The 15,845-nt window shown below is 39.0% G+C and overlaps 3 protein-coding genes across 3 annotated transcripts; all 3 read right to left on the bottom strand.

Moving 5' to 3' along the window:
* Positions 1-93: 93 nt before the first annotated feature.
* HOXB7 (homeobox B7) lies at positions 94-3,105 on the bottom strand. The gene is made up of 2 exons (XM_075278708.1): positions 2,706-3,105; positions 94-766 (listed from the first exon to the last, which is right to left on the bottom strand). Exons 1-2 carry the CDS (start codon positions 3,103-3,105, stop codon positions 513-515), a joined length of 654 nt encoding a protein of 217 aa, XP_075134809.1. The 3' UTR covers positions 94-512.
* Positions 3,106-5,633: 2,528 nt separating this feature from the next.
* HOXB8 (homeobox B8) lies at positions 5,634-6,618 on the bottom strand. Its single transcript, XM_075278707.1, has 2 exons — positions 6,198-6,618; positions 5,634-5,950 (listed from the first exon to the last, which is right to left on the bottom strand). Exons 1-2 carry the CDS (start codon positions 6,616-6,618, stop codon positions 5,634-5,636), a joined length of 738 nt encoding a protein of 245 aa, XP_075134808.1.
* A 6,471-nt stretch (positions 6,619-13,089) lies between these two features.
* HOXB9 (homeobox B9) lies at positions 13,090-15,469 on the bottom strand. The gene is made up of 2 exons (XM_075278389.1): positions 14,965-15,469; positions 13,090-13,325 (listed from the first exon to the last, which is right to left on the bottom strand). Exons 1-2 carry the CDS (start codon positions 15,467-15,469, stop codon positions 13,090-13,092), a joined length of 741 nt encoding a protein of 246 aa, XP_075134490.1.
* Between the last annotated feature and the right edge of the window lie 376 nt (positions 15,470-15,845).

Below are 15,845 nucleotides of genomic sequence, written 5' to 3'. Positions count from 1 at the left end.
TTTCCTTTATTTGTAGGAAATCTTACAAGATCAGAGCATTTACAAACAAAGAAGGATAAAAATCACTATGATTAAATTATAATAATACAGCACATATTTCTGCACATACACATATCACAGGACGAGCCTCGTCAGTTCTTGTGGGTCAGATATAAGACAACTATTAGATTTCTCTTCCTTTTTACTAAGCCACCACAGATCTGTGACTATCACCACAGGACGCCATTATTATACCGGGTAAAACAAAGCACAGTCCTACACAAACACTTGGGGTCTCCTTGTCAGGAGCTACACACAGTCACAATCGTTGGATTTTTTAGGGTCTCTTGTTCTGGAGTCTTGAGAACTTGGAAGGACCTGCAAGTTTGCTAAATGGAGTCACATCAAAATGAATCTATTCTGTCACCACATTGGGGGTAGGTAGCTAACCCTATAGTATAAAAGGGATCTAGGTAGTATGACAGGATCCAGTGGATCTTGTGGAGGGGGCACCAGTCTTTTTAGGGGTCTGGTCACTCCTCTTCCTCTTCCTCAGTCTCCGGCTTTTCCTGGCTGTTTGAGGAAGGGCTGGAAGCCTTGTTCTCCTTTTTCCATTTCATCCTGCGGTTCTGGAACCAGATTTTGATCTGTCGTTCAGTCAGACAGAGGGCATGTGCGATCTCTATGCGTCTTCTGCGGGTCAGGTAGCGGTTGTAGTGGAATTCCTTCTCCAGCTCCAGGGTCTGGTACCGGGTGTAGGTCTGGCGGCCTCTCTTCCTGTCTGTGCCTGTAACATTAGAGGGTCAGGGGTGAATGTGGGGGGCAATGTGACCACAGTATACAGCAAGGGGGTACAAGTGCTCTTGTATAATGGCTACCCATAGATATATCCCTATTACTATTTATTTGCTGGAGGTTCTATGACACCACTCCATTTCCAGGCACAGCAGTTCCCCAACTTTAAAGCTCAGCTTCCAGTTTCCAAAGGGCTCTGGAATAGTTTTTTTTTGCCATGGTAGAGAAGGTATTTGTCAGATAGATAATTGTATGGGGTTCAGAAATGGAGTCCTGTGGGGGCACTACGGGCCAGGACTAATCAGATAGGTAAGACTGTGGGGGAGCCATCATCAGATATGTTATTCTGGGTAGGGGTCTGAGAGAATAATTAATAAATAGATAGGTATTTGTAGAAGTATCTATGGGGGGCTGCAGTAATCAGATATGGTTTCCAGTGGGGGGCCTATAGACCATTACTAAGATGATATTTAATTCTGTAGGGTTTCTCTAAACTATCAGCACTTAGATATAAGTGACTAGAAGACTAGGACCTGTCTACACACAGCCATACAACATATGTTTATATGGAACACGCGTTTGTGGTCAGATTATATCCACTGTGACGAATTGCTGGATTAATATTTGGTCAGAGATCATGGGAGATGAGGGGCCAATGGGGGATATCCCTGTCCAAAATTATCATTACACCGAGTTTACACCAAGAAAGTCTAATATCAGCTCTGTCTGAGACACATCAAAGTTATCTCAGAAGTTTTTATACCGACTGAGCAGCAATGCATACGTTGACAGACTATCACTGTAACCCCATACGTATAAACCAGATACTATGTAGCAATGTTATTTATATATACTCCTAAAAACACATACTCACTATTTAACTCTTTAGTGTCTGTGCTTATAAAATAGGTAATTTAACAGGGAAAAGAGATGGAACACGGGGTAGGAAAGGAGATTTTAGGGAAAAGTTCCAGTGCTGAGGTTACTAGTCACGATTATTCTGGACACAGAAGTATATTGATACTATAAATGATGATACATATACATATGATACAGAAGTATATGTATACATTGCTATTACTATATGCCTCTTTATGAGAGATGGAGAATGGATGGATAGATTCGCAGATATCTGGCATAATAAATAGACGGATAGATAGATAGATAGATAAATAGATAGATAGATAGATGTGGATAAATATAGATAGAAGACAAATAGGGTTATATAGAGCATTATAAGCCAGCAGACCTTACTTAATAGATAGTTAAACAGAACATTTCTAACTATATGGCTAGATAAATATAAATATGGATAGATAGATAGATAGATAGATAGATAGATAGATAGATAGATAGATAGATAGATAGGAGATATATAGATAGATAGATAGATAGATAGATAGATAGATGATAGATAGGCAAACATACAAGTTATAGCTATATAACTAGATAGATACGTACATAGGTATAAATGACAGGAGCATTATACAATACGCAGGTCCCCGGGTAAGTTGCACCTCTGTATCTCAGACTAATGCTTACCATGAATTGCAGGAATGGATTTCCCTTTTGTCAGCCACTTATTGCACATTGAGGAGCTGCCAGTAAATCCAGGGCATCCTCCATCGTGTATCACTGCTCCTATTTGCATAGCTCCTTAGCTGGGGTTTTATGGTGCACGCTTGTTTAGCTTGTAAACTTCCCCAATTCCAGTAAATACCTGATGCCACTAAATCTCCTGCCTGGATCAATGGGCAGTATCGCTATAGCTGGTGTCCAGGCAGTGCCCGGTGTGTACAGTCATCTAGCAGCAGCAGTAGCGCCATTGATGAGCTGGGATTAATCCCAGGCGCCATGTAATCATGCCTTCATCCCTGAGGTGCCCTTCCTTCCTTCCTTTCCTCCTTCCCTCCCTCCTTCCTTCTTCTTACCTGTGCTCCTCATCCAGGGGTAGATTCGGAAGTTGCTCTCATTGTGCAGGTCTGAGTCTCTCTGCTCGCTCTTTGTGCAGTTCTTGGAGGAGTCTTGAGGACACATCAGAGAAAGGTTCTGCTCAAAGGGAGAACAGTGCATGTTAAAGGAAGCAGCGTCCAGCCCGTAGCCGGAGGGGGGGTACATGGCCGGGGTCTGGGGGTGCATGCTGCTGCCATTGCTGTATATCCCGGCCATGGATCCCGGGAATGTCGCCCCACTCCCCGAGCCATAGCCCGAGCGCTGGCTGTTGGAGGCAAAGGCGCACGAAGTTTGCTCCGGGAAGACTCCGGATGGGAAGACAGAAGTTGCAGTCGGATATTTGGAGAATAAAGCATTGGCATAATACAATGAACTCATAATTTGGCCGGATGATTTGTAGGCCGGGACGTTTTAGTGTCGGTTTTACGAGGTACCGTGATATATTACAGAATTAGAGTCCAGATTTACACCAAAAAGGACCCCCTTTTTCCTCCCTGACCATGTGACTGCAGGACACGTGATTTCCCAGCGCCCAATCCAGGCCATGCATCCCACAGCTCTTATAATGTGGAAAAAAAATGTAGTAGTGCTGGATTTATAAAATATGATAAATATTTGATGTCCTCTAAGATCTATGTTATAAAGTGCAATAGCGGTGTAGTCGATAAGTAAGCGGTAATCTGCAGCAATTGGACACAAAACGCACTGCTCAGGCACAAAAACTCCAGCTATTTATTTCTCTATTGATTTTGCTCTAACGCTGCTGTCTGCGCTCCGTCACATCTCGCTATCTGTGCCATAGTTATTAATGGATCCTGCGTAATGCTCAGCCCTGGACCGGGGAGAAACCGCAAAGAGACCATCCACACCAGGAAGGATGGCTGGATTATCGCAGATGCTTCTAGTCTGGTGTCTGCTCCACAGCCAGTTTACTGCTGACAGTACTGACCCACTGCTTGGCTGCAGTGCACACTGAACAGAACCGACACGGCGTCCTATAACCCTATGTACATGTATTAACCCTCCTTATACCACGACAGTGTGCTATATACCCAAGTATACTGTGCTGGTCTGGTCCTTTATATATTAACCCTCCGCATACCAGAATGCAATACACAGGTCACCATTACGCTACACTCATCATCGAAGCCTTTATTAATAATAGCCCAAATCTTTGGCTGTATAATGTAATGCACAAGCTTTAATATCTGGTTATATTCACATTTATAAACCCTTTCTACACTACAGTGCACTGAGCCAGAAGGGGTCACTAGTCTTATAATGATGATCCTGGATAAGAAACTTGTGCTGAGCTGTCTTTTAATAATATTAGCATACATTAACCAATATTATACCACAGTGGCCTGCAATGCACTGAACCTAAAGCAATATCCATTTTTATTTCACTATATGGCATCTATACTGGTACACGTGCTGTTATCTTCCTCTTTACATTATGTACGTACATTATCCCCAACTCTCTCCCATACCAGAATATACTTGAATATACTACACAATTTTTTTTTGGTAATAGTTACCTTCTGTACACATCCTGGCATAATAAACATGCAACTAAACAGCAAAGGCTAACCCTATATCTATATAGATTATCACTGGAAAGTAGTGTATACTGAAACCTTCACATCATGTAATGGCCTGCAATGTAAATGCCATGGTCTGAGCCAAGATACCAAGACTACATATGATGTATACTCTCTATATATAGAAGACAGCGATACAGATGGACACATGTAAAGATAGATAGATCTGGATAGATAGATAGATAGATAGATAGATAGATAGATAGATAGATAGATAGATAGATATGGAGAGATTAGATAGATAGCGGATAGATAGATAGATAGATAGATAGATAGATAGATATGGAGAAATGATAGATTTGGATAGATGAATAGCTAGATAGACAGATAGATAGGGATAGATAGATTAGATGGAAAGACAGACAAATAGATGGATGGATAGATAAATAAACAAACATCTCTATACATGACATTTAGTTACCTGAGCACCTCATCCAGGATCCATGGATAACGCTCTCATCCCGTAGCATCCTTATCCAAGCCCCTCACCATAACCCCAGCCCAATTCAGGGGCCTTATAACTTGCATACTCTCTGAAGTAAGACAGAAGACTTTTATTTCTCTTTTTCACCCCAAGTGGAGGAAGTGGACCATCAAAACTCACTGATGTCACAATCCCTCTTGTAAACTTTATTGTAACTCCTTCTTCCGCCGCTTCCATGTTTAGACAATAGGACAAAGTGTGCAGAACCATAAAATAGAGAATGATCCCCATCCCCCAATAAAAGGAATTCACGTATACAGTATACAGTCTGTTCACAGTAACCCTAAAATCACAAGTGGCTTTTCACTGGGCGCATGCTAACTACATCCTGGCACACACTGAGAATGCGGGGTGCCAGGGACAACAAGAGGGGGGTCTAGCAGTGTGTTAGAGGGAGGGGGACTACAGCTGAATTAGGCAGTTTCATGTTGTTGGTCTGTTCTTTTATAGAGATATATATGTAAAGAAAATACATTAAACCACATAGAGAAATAGTGCACACAAAACTTCTAGAGCAAACCTTCCCCAACAAAACAAACCCCAAATGATCATCCACAAAAGCTATTGCGTTATACACAAACACTACAAAGTCAGTGGCTTCCCCCTCAAGGAGGTAGGAAGGCGGTAGTAGTTTCTCCTTGTCTTATGGGGCTCTGGTTAGGTATTAAGTCGGATGAGAGGGGATTACAGCTACAGTAACATTGTGCCCCCTCCTGTATCTCTCCAGGAACATAGGACGAGGATTGGGGACAATTGGACAGTGCCTGCTTCTATCCAGGAACACAGGGCGAGGACTGGGGAGAAGGAGAGAAATGTTCAGCCTAGTCCAAGCTCTTCTCGCCCTTCTGTCCATCCAGTGCCTCCTCAGTGTCTTGTTGTGACCTCTCCATTTTCTGTTTCTCCAGTTCCTCCTGCTCACATTTGCTGCTGGGGAACTTATCTTTGTTGTTCTCCTTTTTCCATTTCATCCTCCTGTTCTGGAACCAGATTTTGACCTGTCTTTCAGTAAGTCCCAGGGCATGAGAGACCTCGATCCTCCGTTTGCGGGTCAGGTAGGGGTTGAAGAGGAATTCCTTCTCCAGCTCCAGGGTCTGGTATCGGCTGTAGGTCTGTCTACCTCTCCGGCGTCCGGCGGCTGCTGGAGATGACAAAGGGTCAAGAATAAAGGCTTGGAAATAAGACAAAGCAAGGACAAGAGCATACAGTACACATAGCAGAGAAATAAAAGCAAGGCTGGTGAAGGAGGGTGCAAAGAGTCTGGGAAGTGTCCAGCAGTAAAACACAAACCTCCATCCGGGCAATTAAACTAGAAAGCAATTCACAAGTGCACAAGTTACCCCCCATAAAACAGGGTCACTTTATGGTTGTGTTCCACTATTGCTCACCTTGTGGTCTCATCCATGGGAAGAGTTGTGTGGGTGAGGGACTCTGTTCAGAGCTCTCTGCCTCTTCCCCCAGGCCGGCTGAAGCCAACTTGCAGTCGGTGTATTGCACTAGATCCGAGTCCTGGCTGCTGAATAGGCTCTGTCTTTGCAAAGGGTCGTATCCATAGAAGCTGCTGGGGTCCCCATGACAGGTCACAGCGCAAGGATTCTGCTGGTAAGGGGGTGAGGACAAGGATGACGTTCCATGGTAAAATTCCTGAATTTGGCTAGGGTGCTGAAAGGTGCCCCCAGCACTGGGTCCATACACCACTGTAGGTCTGCCACCTAGATCCTGTGCAAAGCCACAATCATAGTAATTGGGGCGCAAAGATTCCCCTGTTTTGTATTTGGAGAAGAGTGAATTGACAAAATAGGAGCTCATTTTAATGGTTCTTTTTTACAGACAAGAGAGTAGAAGAAGAAGAAGAAGTAGAAGAAGAAGCAAAAAAGATCCTGGCTGGTTGTGTCTGTGATTTCCAGGAATATAAAAGAAAGATACAATCAAAAGTCTATGCCTGGATGAGATTGCATCCCTTGTTTTTTATCATAATCAAAAAAATAGCACTTAAGACTTGTCGCTTTACATTTCCAGGAAGGGATTGCCAGTTCATAAACAGTTTCTGTGATTTACTTCGCAGCAAATGACTTGTTTCATATTTTGCAGCGTCTTTTCACGAACATTTGCATCTATTAGCTGCGCCTCCTCCTATTGGCTTGTGGAGCTCCAGCAGGACCAGGCGCAGGATTGGGAGAGCAATGGAGGGGGAGAGGTGGAGAGAACACAATATACCGATTAAATATCTTTAACTACCTCCACTAATGACACATCCAGCACCCCCAGCCCATCCCTTACCTAGCCCACCCCAAAGATTGATTTTTGGGGAGTGCAGAAAATTAAAGACAGGGACATTCAGTCGTTAATTTGGAAATTTTAACGAGGCAGTTTTAGCCTTTCTAAATGTCAGGGTCGCTTTAGAAAACTGTAAAAGTACACGATTTAATTGCTACGAGTTTTTACTGGGTCCAATAAATGTAATTGGTATTTTAATACAAGTTATCAAATCATACAGTTTCTTAGGCTAAACATATTTTAAAACAAACGAGCCAGTCATATTTAACATTTTAATGATCAATTCCCCCTATTATTGATAAAGGTGCAGGAACACCCCCTCCCCCACCCCCCAGAAGAAGAGGGGCCTGGAAAGTGTTTAGTAAACTATAAAAGGCAGTAAAGCCGAGATGGGGATGTTGTTTATGCCGCAGAATATAAAAAGCCTTAGCACTTTACGAGGCTTCTCCATTACAGCGATAAAATAGCAGATTCGATTGGAACCTCCACATTATTATAGCAAGATGCTGCGAGTGTCAATACTGAATTAAAATCATCATTGTCTTCACAATAACACTTTCTCTTTTTTTTTTGTGACTGTGTTTTTCTTCTTTTTTTTTCTACTCCCCTCCAGGCAGCTACTTATTATTACACAGACCAGGCAGGAGAAGAGGGCAAGGATGAACCCAAACATTGGCCTATGTCCCTGCTGTCCCCCTCCTCCATCATCCTGCACATAGTAATAATCCCCTTATCTCACTGCTCAGATAAAACACACAAGTCCATAAACGCCTGCACAAGACACAATGCTTTATGGCGGGGTTTATTACAGTGTACTGCGCTGCTGCGCTTGTAGGCGCCTTGTCCTGTCACAGGAGGTGCTGCAGGGGATCCCAGGAGATCTGTATGCACTTTATTGCGTTAGACCAAGAAAATGAGAGGCTGTATATTGTATGAAGGTATCAATGTCGGCTGGAGAGATTATCTTTTATAAAATAGTAATAATCTGGAAGAATATGAAACCCTCTATCTATAATACTATCAATCTATAGGGCACAAAGAATAGTAAACACTATCTATCTATAATATTATCTATCTATCTATCTATCTATCTATCTATCTATCTATCTATAATATTATCCATATATCTATAATACTATTTGTCAATCTATAATACTATCTATCTACCTATTATCTACCTATCTATCTATCTACTATCAATATATCTATAATACTATCTATCTATCTATCTATCTATCTATCTATCTATCTATCTATCTATCTATCAATCATAATCTATCTACTATCAATATATCTATAATACTATCTATCTATCTATCTATCTATCTATCTATCTATCTATCTATCTATCTATTTACATTTCTAGGTAGTTATCAATCATCATTTCGCATTTCTCATCCCATATAACATAATTCTTGATATCTATGTATCTGCTTTGCCTAATGCTGGGTGATAACACTTTATACTTCTTATATATCGGTCTTTACAGGTAATTCCCAATAAAATACATCCTATATCTGGCTCTTATCTTCACTCAGAGGCCTACAGTGTATATACCTATTAAATATAAATGACTATATTGGGACACATTAGCAGGCAATAGAAATCTATCTCTTTTTAGAGCGTTTTAGATTGTGATGTGATTTTGATACCAGTAAAGCAAATGTCCTATGTAAATGGAGACTGGTAAATAATATTTATGGACTGTTGTTCAGATGACAAATATATTTCCATTTTTATCTGTATTTACTGGTGTAAGATCCAAGGAAACTCACCTAGAAGTGTAAAGACGATTTTATTCATTTTCACAATTTTCCTTATCATTAGACATTCGATTGATCAGTTTTGATATCATTTTGTTCTTGGTTTGGGATTTTGTGCATAAGAGAGATGTAGTTTATAGGTGTGTAATATTATAGGAAGGCAGTTTATAAAGTGGATAGGTGAGGGTAACATTATGTATACTTGTAGACATGACATATACATATATATTCAGATACATGGAAGTACATAACATGCAGACACGACACATACATATATTTACATACAGATACATGCAAACACACACATTCACATACATGACACCTTTACTAGATGGATACCGGTGCAGAAATTCTCTGGAGTACTTTGTTCTGTAAATGAAATAGATCCTTCCATTAAATGAAGGAAAATAGTAGAATGTGCCCCCATAGATTTGGAGGTTATGGTAACATTACCTTAGAATGGGGAATGAGGGCACATAGATACTTTGCTCTTTCGTTTAATGTTCAGCATTCTTCCACATAATCATGTTAATTATACTCTTGTTCAGATGATGCGTTTGAATGTCATATTTATCTTATGTGATTAGAACTTGCTGCAATCCTCTGGTGATCCAGCACCCATACACCCTGACAGGAGGTATCCACAATGACCAGTCACAGATCTGTCAGCACCAGGTCTATTATCCCATAATACTCAATATAATTAAAGTGTATTTGGATATGACTGTGCGATCTGCAGGGAGGAATATCTCCAAATCGGCATCGTAGCCCTGCTAAGTTACTAATCTTCCCCCTGTGCTATTGTTCACTAATTTACTGATTGTTAAAACGTTTTACAGTGTCATAAAGCTGAATTATTCGCTCAACTTACATTTAGGAGATATTTTGTTTTCGTGTTTTATTTCTTATGACGAACAGACATAACAATTTCTGGGAAGGAAAAGAACAGCTATTTTTTTTGTTATGTAAAAAAGGGGATGTTTAGTGCAAATTTTAAGGCTTTTCTCAGCGTGTTCTATAAGGACTGGACCGAAATAGCGAAAATTAATAGATCAACAGCGCCACCTAGTGAGCGCTTCTGGGAATAACCTGAAGGATTCAAATTGGGAAAAGTCCTGATTTCTCCACGTCTTTAAAACATAGACCACAAAATAAAGGTAATCTTTTGGTTTTCATGCATTTTGGTGTATTTTTTTTAAGCAAAGACAGGATTTGTTTCTAGATATGATTTTTTTTCTAGGTGGTGGTAAAGAGTTAACTATGGAGGCTCAGCTGTGGAGCTGGAGGAGTCTGGACTGCTTTGGTCTGATACTGATAAAGAAAACACAATTTCAGACGTCTGGCCACAGTTCTCTTGTTGGAAAGTTTATGGCTTTGGATTCTTGCAGCCAGAGTTAAGAAAGAACAAAAGACATTAAACCCCAGAGAGGAGTTTCCAAGGCTTCTGAAAAGCTCCAGAAATTCCCAGCTTCCCCCTGTCTCATCATATATTTTCTCTGAGCTGTTGAAAGGTATTTACGTGTTCCTCACAGTCCCAGCCCTCTCTAGCCAGGAAACTTCCTCACAGTCTCCTCACTTCTCTGCCTATAAACTTTTACAGCCCTTATATACTTTTATGGCACAGCACTAAACGGAATTTTCCTTTTTATCACCAGCACTTGCTTTTTAAGCCCTTCATCCCTTTTTGTTTTCCCAAAGAATTATGCAAATAGGCCCCTAAAAAAAGAGAGAGAGACCAGCAAAAGCAGATCCAGAACCCCATCAATACTCCCCCAACTCCCCTCTCCTTCTAGCTAGCTTTTCCTGAGTGATAAAAGTCCTATTATTTTTCAATTGATGTCGAAGGAAAATAAAATATTAAAAGGACATTGGTGACTGGTTGTAGAGCTGACAGGAGAGATATAGGAGCTCAGGAGAGATTTTCTATAAATCAGGTCACCACTATGTGCACACAATGCAATCTCCTGCACACATTCCCTCTCACACTATCCTGCAAGTGATAGCAATCTCTATCTATTCCTATAGGTCACAAGTAACACACACAAACCACCCAAAGCCATCTGTATACATGTATTATACATGGCTGTAGTCATTATATGTATTTGTAGTTTATGTATATATATATATATATATATATATATATATATATATATATATATATGTTACACACAGTGCACAGATTATATATATATATATATATATATATATATATATATATATATATATATATATATTGTAGTTTATGTAGTAATATATTTACATTTATAGTGCACAGATATATTATATATATGTGTGTGTGTGTGTGTGAATATACATATATATGTGTATGTATATATGTGTGTGTATGTGTATATAATATATGTGTATATATTTATGTGTGTGTATAGATATATGTGTGTGTATATATATTTATATATCTATGTGTGTTTATATATGTATAGATATATGTGTGTGTATATATATTTATATATCTATGTGTGTTTCTATATGTATCTATAGTTTATGTAATTATATATCTACATTTATAGTGCACAGTGTATATAGTATTCATATATACTATGTATATGTATATATATGTGTGTGTGTGTATATATATATATATATATATATATATATATATATATAAAATATCTATGTTTGTGTTTATATATGCATTTGTAGTTTATGTAAATGTATATCTACATTGCACAGATCTATCTATCTACTATCTATCTATCTATCTATCTATCTATCATGCACTATATACACTAGATATATGTAATAACATAATATGTGTATGTAATATGTAAAATATAAAAGATAAATTATGTATAGTTTGTTTATATAATGTACTTCTAAATTTGTAGCAAACGTAATATATGTATAATAATATAAAATATAATGTGTAAATGTAATATAAAACATGTATAAAATGTAATATGCATGTTAAGTGTTCATATAATCTATATATATATAAATATATATATATATATATATATATATATATATATATATGTATTCTCTCCATATCTATTTGTCCATTTATTCACTGACCCATCTCTTTTTCTTGCATTTAAATGTAGTAAGTGTAAAATGTATTGCAAATGTATTGCAAATATTATGTATAGTCATGTACTCCTATAAACTATGATATAAATCAATTGTATAATTCTATCTATCTATCTATCCATGTTTACACTTATTATTCATAATGTATAACATATAATAAATAATATAGAAACATACACACACATATATATATATATATATATATATATATATATTATATGTAATATATATATATATATGAACACACACACTATATATTTTTTTAAATATACATATATTTCAATACACACACACACACACACACAATATATAGACACAAACACACGCAATCTAAACTACCATGTGCAATGCTAAATGAAGAAGATAAGAAGATGGCGGGCAGAAGTTGTATCACTAGTTTAATAATAGTTTGCAAATAACACATCATGGTCCATTGTAAACAGCCGGGTCAGCCCCAGTACACACTACATTAATAGATATTTACACACAAACACAAAACTTTCAAGTATCGCAGATTTCAACAACATAAAAATATACAAATACTTTGACTTGACACAAGAAGAACAAAATCTACATTTCGTATAAACGTCTTCACAATAAATTAGAAATAGCTACTTCTAGGGAACATTCACCGTCTTCTGTGGATCTAGTGGTACTAAAACAAAGAAAAACATTATTTTACTTCTTTATACTTTTTTTTTTTTGTAAATTGCTTTTATTTTCTAAAAAACTATTTTAGCAAATCGAGGCTTTCCAGTGTGCTTTCAGTCATAATCTTCTGGCTCAGTATAAAAAGGGAGTCTGCTGGCTGAACTTCTAATAATAGAGGGGATGAATATTAAATATATCTATAAGTTATAGCTCTTTATGATAATGCAGATGGATGGTGCGGGCTTGCACAATGTACCTTCATCTGCTGAAGGCGAGGTGACTGCAATATGCAGACTGGCACCCATACAGCTACCTACCTGCAGGTAAGTACCATATCCTCTGCCTATACTGGGACAACATGTGGCCATATAGTACAGCACTGCACGGAACATAATATAATGCTGTCTGCTAGCTACTACCTGGCCAGTCTACAACAGCCTCCATATGTCATGCAAATAAAGATGGACAAGTCCTAGGCAAGTGTACTTATAAATAGGGAGCAGGTGCATTGTGGTGGAGGAGTGGGCGGGGGCACAAGGGGTTAATCCTTCCCCTGCTCCTTGTTCAGCTTCTTCATTTTCATCCTCCGGTTCTGGAACCAGATTTTGACCTGTCTCTCGCTCAGGTTGAGCAGTCTGGCCACCTCATGTCTCCTGTCCCTGGTCAGGTACATGTTAAATAGAAACTCTTTCTCCAGCTCCAGGGTCTGGTATTTGGTGTAAGGACATCTCTTCTTCCTCGAAGATCTGGCGTGTAACCAGTTAGCAGAGGGGTTAGCTACAGAAGAAATAAACAAGAAGTCATGTTAATATAGAATTATCCATATATATATAGATAGATAGATAGATAGATAGATAGATAGATAGATAGATAGATAGATAGGGATAGATAGATAGATAGATAGATAGATAGAATCAAATGTATACATACAGTTGTAAATAAAAGGATAGCTAAATAGATAAGTATGAGATAGATAGAAAGCTAGATAACACACACATATGATAGTTGAAAACGAGACAGACACATCACGTATTACTAGATCTATAGTTGATAGTTATATGATTAATACATATATGTAGCTAATAGACACGTAAATAATTAATAAATATATATAGAGAGATCAAAGATGGCTAAATACCCAAATTATACATGAATAAAAGCAATATATTAGACAATTATAATAATATATAGAGGATAAATAAGGACTATTGTTGACTCCTTTCTATATACATAATCCCTTCAAACAGTATATAGTTTCTGGCACACAATGATATTAGTAGATTTGTTACATGGCTGCCATTCTTTGTGTATGGGTGTCCGCTTGTGTCAGTGACCACTGTAATGTCTTCTGTATTTTATCTGTGACTTGAGCTGTATTTTCTCTCCTCTCCCATAATAAACACGGACTTTGGGGATGAAATGTACATAATAACCCCGAGCAGTCTCAGGACTCTGCGCCTTCTTGTATCCTCCTCCAGATAATAATGTGCAGGAAGATAAAATATTCAAGAGATTTAAATGAGTGAATAATTAATAGGTGTTAATCCGACTACTGTGATCTGGTTCTCAGCACATCTTCTGCCTTTCTGGTGTTTTACACGACACTTGGAATATTTACATTGTCAATTATTTATTCTGGGAGCTTTTTATTTTTATTTTTCGTTGGGTTTTGTGTTAATACATTATATTAATTATGTATTATATCATATACAGCAACTGCAACAATTATTATAGTACATTAACAATTACATATGTATACATTGTCCTAAACCTTTACACACAGTTCTTAGGAAGATATAGGACAATTCTAGATATACATAAGACTCGGTAAGTGTGATATTGACTCCTAGAATAATCTATAATTACACATCACCTATTGACTATTATCATTGTGACTTGTAGTCAGAACATGTTAGGGATATTATTAGTCACTTCTATTCGTCATTATCCACTAGATACAAGATACTAGATTATTCTTACATTGGCAATTAATATGTACATTACACAGCCCGGGTAAAGTGGATAGAAACATATCAAGGACTGGGACGTTTTCAGCTATCTATCTATCTATCTATCTATCTATCTATCTATATGTCTGTCTATTTATTTATTATCTATCAACGTGTTGAGCATTTCAATTTAATATCAATTATTAAAATCTATATACAATATTTATTTATCATATTTAGCTATGTAAAACCTATCTATCTATCTATCTATCTATCTATCTATCTATCTATCTATCTATCTATCTAATGATTCTGCTTTTAATCTGCAGATGTTTCTTCCTGGCACAGAAGGTGTTGGGCCCCTGTATGTCTCTCTGTTAGTCGGACAGGATTCGATGTTTCCTTGCACTTTTATGGCAGTGTTCATACTATTATTGTATGCCGACTTCCTGACTTGTGTAACTTACTTTGATGTGTCCTGTCTTTGTCCTCGCTTCCTTCGCACACTTTATTGTCCTGGTAAGTGGGCCTCTCATTTGCCTCGTCTCTTCCAGCAGGCGATTCTAGATTGTACTCCTGGGCTCCCAATTTCTGCAGCTCCCCAGGGTGCCCCAGCAGCGGCTCAGCCTTGACGGCTCCTTGTCCCGGTCCAGAATCAGTCCTGGGCAGCGGCTCCAGCCAGCCCCGTAAGTACCTGGTCTCTGAGGTGGGGGCGCCCTGCTGGAGGTAGGGGTGGTAGACAGGAGGCAGGGGGGTGGCGGCAGCGCTGTGCGGGTTCAGGGGAGTCCACGATGCACTGAACACTGGAGGTTTAGGCTGGAAGCTACACGAGGGGAAGTCCAGGGTGTCTGAGTGTCCTGCAGCCCGAGGACTGGGGTACTGGCCAGAGTACTTGGGTGCTGGAGGGTCCTCACTCTCAGGGCTTATTATGGACTCCACAAAGTAGTTACTGAGGGCTCCAGAAATGGACATTCTTGGACATCATACAAAGCAGGTTCATTGAAGGGAAGAAGATATAGGACAGATGCAGAGCTTTTCCCTTCCCAACTTCCCAGCCAACAAAGTGCACTTGGGCTGCTGCCTCCTGAGCTCCTGGCAAATGATTGGTCAAACTTTATCCGTGTGCCTGATAAAGCGTCACAGAGACATCAATCAATCGGAGGGGCCGCACGGAGCTGTCAGCATTCATATCAAGGAGCCATTGTTTTATGTGGATGAGGCTGCAGCACGCCTGAGCCCCGAGCAGCCTCACACCCCCACCCTGCAGGTCGTGATACCTTCTAGTACCCTCACCCTGCAGGTCGTGATACCTTCTAGTGCCCCCCACCTTGCAGGTCCTGATACCTTC

This window comes from Leptodactylus fuscus, chromosome 6 (genome assembly GCF_031893055.1).
Source record: "Leptodactylus fuscus isolate aLepFus1 chromosome 6, aLepFus1.hap2, whole genome shotgun sequence".
In the NCBI taxonomy this organism is placed as follows: domain Eukaryota; kingdom Metazoa; phylum Chordata; class Amphibia; order Anura; family Leptodactylidae; genus Leptodactylus; species Leptodactylus fuscus.
Note: the sequence above shows the minus strand (reverse complement) of the source record. Positions and strands in the feature narration are given on the sequence as shown.